The sequence below is a fragment of the Triticum aestivum genome, chromosome 2A, assembly GCF_018294505.1.
Source record: "Triticum aestivum cultivar Chinese Spring chromosome 2A, IWGSC CS RefSeq v2.1, whole genome shotgun sequence".
Classification (NCBI taxonomy): domain Eukaryota; kingdom Viridiplantae; phylum Streptophyta; class Magnoliopsida; order Poales; family Poaceae; genus Triticum; species Triticum aestivum.
In genome coordinates, this window is record NC_057797.1 from 626,154,150 (window position 1) to 626,156,361 (window position 2,212).

General features: G+C 51.2%; 1 protein-coding gene across 1 annotated transcript; it reads right to left on the bottom strand.

Annotated features, from left to right (window-relative positions):
* Positions 1–1,202: 1,202 nt before the first annotated feature.
* On the bottom strand, positions 1,203–2,132 carry LOC123185745 (uncharacterized). Its single transcript, XM_044597574.1, has 3 exons — positions 1,998–2,132; positions 1,785–1,904; positions 1,203–1,697 (listed from the first exon to the last, which is right to left on the bottom strand). Exons 1-3 carry the CDS (start codon positions 2,079–2,081, stop codon positions 1,467–1,469), a joined length of 435 nt encoding a protein of 144 aa, XP_044453509.1. The 5' UTR covers positions 2,082–2,132; the 3' UTR covers positions 1,203–1,466.
* Between the last annotated feature and the right edge of the window lie 80 nt (positions 2,133–2,212).

A 2,212-nucleotide genomic window follows, 5' to 3' on the forward strand; every position in this document is an offset into this window, starting at 1 on the left:
ACCGAAGCTACAAAACCAGATCAAGACAAAGCGAGAAGAAGGCGTCAACATCAAATAAGTTAGGATTTTGGACAAATCAAAAGTTGACCAGAAGCATCAGATCTACTAACCAGCAACACGGCTTTGGTTGAATCCCTTTTCTCAAGCGCCAAGGCCCAATGTTGCTCCTATGGTTTCTTTCTCTCGCTCCTCTCACTCTCCATCTCTCTCTCGTTTCCTATGTGGAACTGGTGTACCGGGGAGTAGAGAGTGGGGGAAATGGGAGCAGCACTATAAGGGGTGGACCAACGCCGGTCAGTTGTAGGCACAACCTTTTCAATTTTGCTCCCATGTCTAAAAACATGTGACGTGGAAACCTTGTTACCATATGGTCAGGTTCACCAGCCTCCCGCTGGGGCGCAAACTAGCGGGATTTTTCCCGCCCAACACCCTACCCACACCCCCACCCCACCACACCCGTTTCATGCCTTGTCGGTGTTGTATGATCACCGTTTCTCTTTTGCACACTTCTATCACCTGCAGATGGCGTTTTTACGTTCTTATTTTTCAATTGACACCATTTAAATTGTCGACTAGGCCGCCGGTATGCCCCTCCCTTCCACGTCGCGGTCATTGTTAATCAAGGAACATAGCTGCAGGTTCTAGAATGGTGCACAATGGGTTCACGACAATTTGTATGCACACTCCTACACGTAGGCAATGGCACACGCATGATCACCCCCGGTGCATGATCGAAACCGGTTTGTACAGTTCAATGGTCCATGCGCATGTGCCAGCCACCACCTCGGACCGCACACGTGCTCGACGCTATCAGCCAAACCGAAGAGCATTCCGACAACAGTCGCGGTTCGCTGATGGCCCATTTGCAACTGTCACACGCTTAAAGCCAAAATTAATTCAACCCCCACCAATCGATGTGCGGCAATCAGAAGAACTACATGCAAGGGGGGTCCACAATCATGCATGCAAGACACAAATGATAGCACTTTTGCCTTTCTCTTATTGACTAGTCACCGTCCAAGATCAGTGTGTGCCACGGTGTGCGGAGGGGTGGTGGTGAGCAAGCTTGGTGGTGAGTGGGGGCGCATCCATATGGTTCTCTGCGGCATCGATAGTAGCGTCACACTTTTTTAGTCCCCATCTACATGATTCAGTACGTCGTCAACGTATCTAGCAAAGATATTTTTTTTGTCAGCGCGGCATTCTACTAATGTTGTCAACTTCTGACAGATCAGGGGAAAGCGATAGGCACATGAAGTACTAATGACCACGTGCCGATTACGTCAAGTTCATCATCTTGACGAATTACAACCACACAGGGGAACACGCAAAAAGGAGTCTTCTAAGTGCAGAAGGAGGGACCCTTTGGAACGATTAATGAACTAATCTAGCGATACATGTCACCATCCAGGACGAAAACTAAAGTTTTGAATAGTCAACTTGCAGCATTGACCCTTCACCGAGACCTATTCCAGGCGGCGGCACTTCACGCTTGATGAGCACACCTCATCTTGGTCCTCAGATTGATCGTCAGATGGCCACACCATCACTGACTCCTCGAACTCTTCCAGGGAAGGAGGTTCAGCCCCGGCATATGCGTTCTCGGTGTCGGGGTCGGGGTCCGCCACCACCTCAAGAAGCACCTCGCCGGCGACCTCCAGCCCAAAATCAACCTGGACGGCACCATCGGCAAGCACCTGCGGATACGCATGTTTACGAACAGTTTAGGACGAATTTAGGGATGCGTTCTTGGCCGATTCAGCTATTAATTGACTTATCGTTACCTCTAAAGCGGCAGCTGCCTCTGCATCCGCTGGTTCATGGCCCTCTCCCTGGACTTGCCCATGTACTGAACTAGCTTCCCCGCTGGCCTGCGGCGCATCTCCGGCAGATAACCCCAGCCACTGGCGAATGGACAACAAATCAACAGATTTTTCAGTTGTGTGAAAGTTACCCTCCCCCCGGGTGGCTTCAATGAAAAGAGAGAGACGACGTACCTGCGCGAACAAATCGCTGTCCATCTTCCACGTCAAGCCGGCCGTCAGGATCCTCAAGCTCGACCAGCTAATCGACCACGCCATGGGGATGCAGCAACTGAACCTGTACGATGTGTGCGTGCACTCTGTGTTGCACTCCTGCAAGCCTTTCTATGCAGTCGACGGTGGAGGGCAGACTGGCTACTTAAACCCACGGAGCCAACGTGGTGCGTACC

What these genes read in the sequence shown, in the direction of transcription:
- LOC123185745 (XM_044597574.1), bottom strand. Translation starts at nt 2,081, where the DNA reads ATGGCGTGGTCGATTAGCTGGTCGAGCTTGAGGATCCTGACGGCCGGC. An exon ending in ACAGCGATTTGTTCGCGCAG is followed by an intron (nt 1,905 to 1,997) that starts GTACGTCGTCTC and finishes TCCATTCGCCAG; the next exon opens with TGGCTGGGGTTATCTGCCGG. An exon ending in AGGCAGCTGCCGCTTTAGAG is followed by an intron (nt 1,698 to 1,784) that starts GTAACGATAAGT and finishes GCGTATCCGCAG; the next exon opens with GTGCTTGCCGATGGTGCCGT.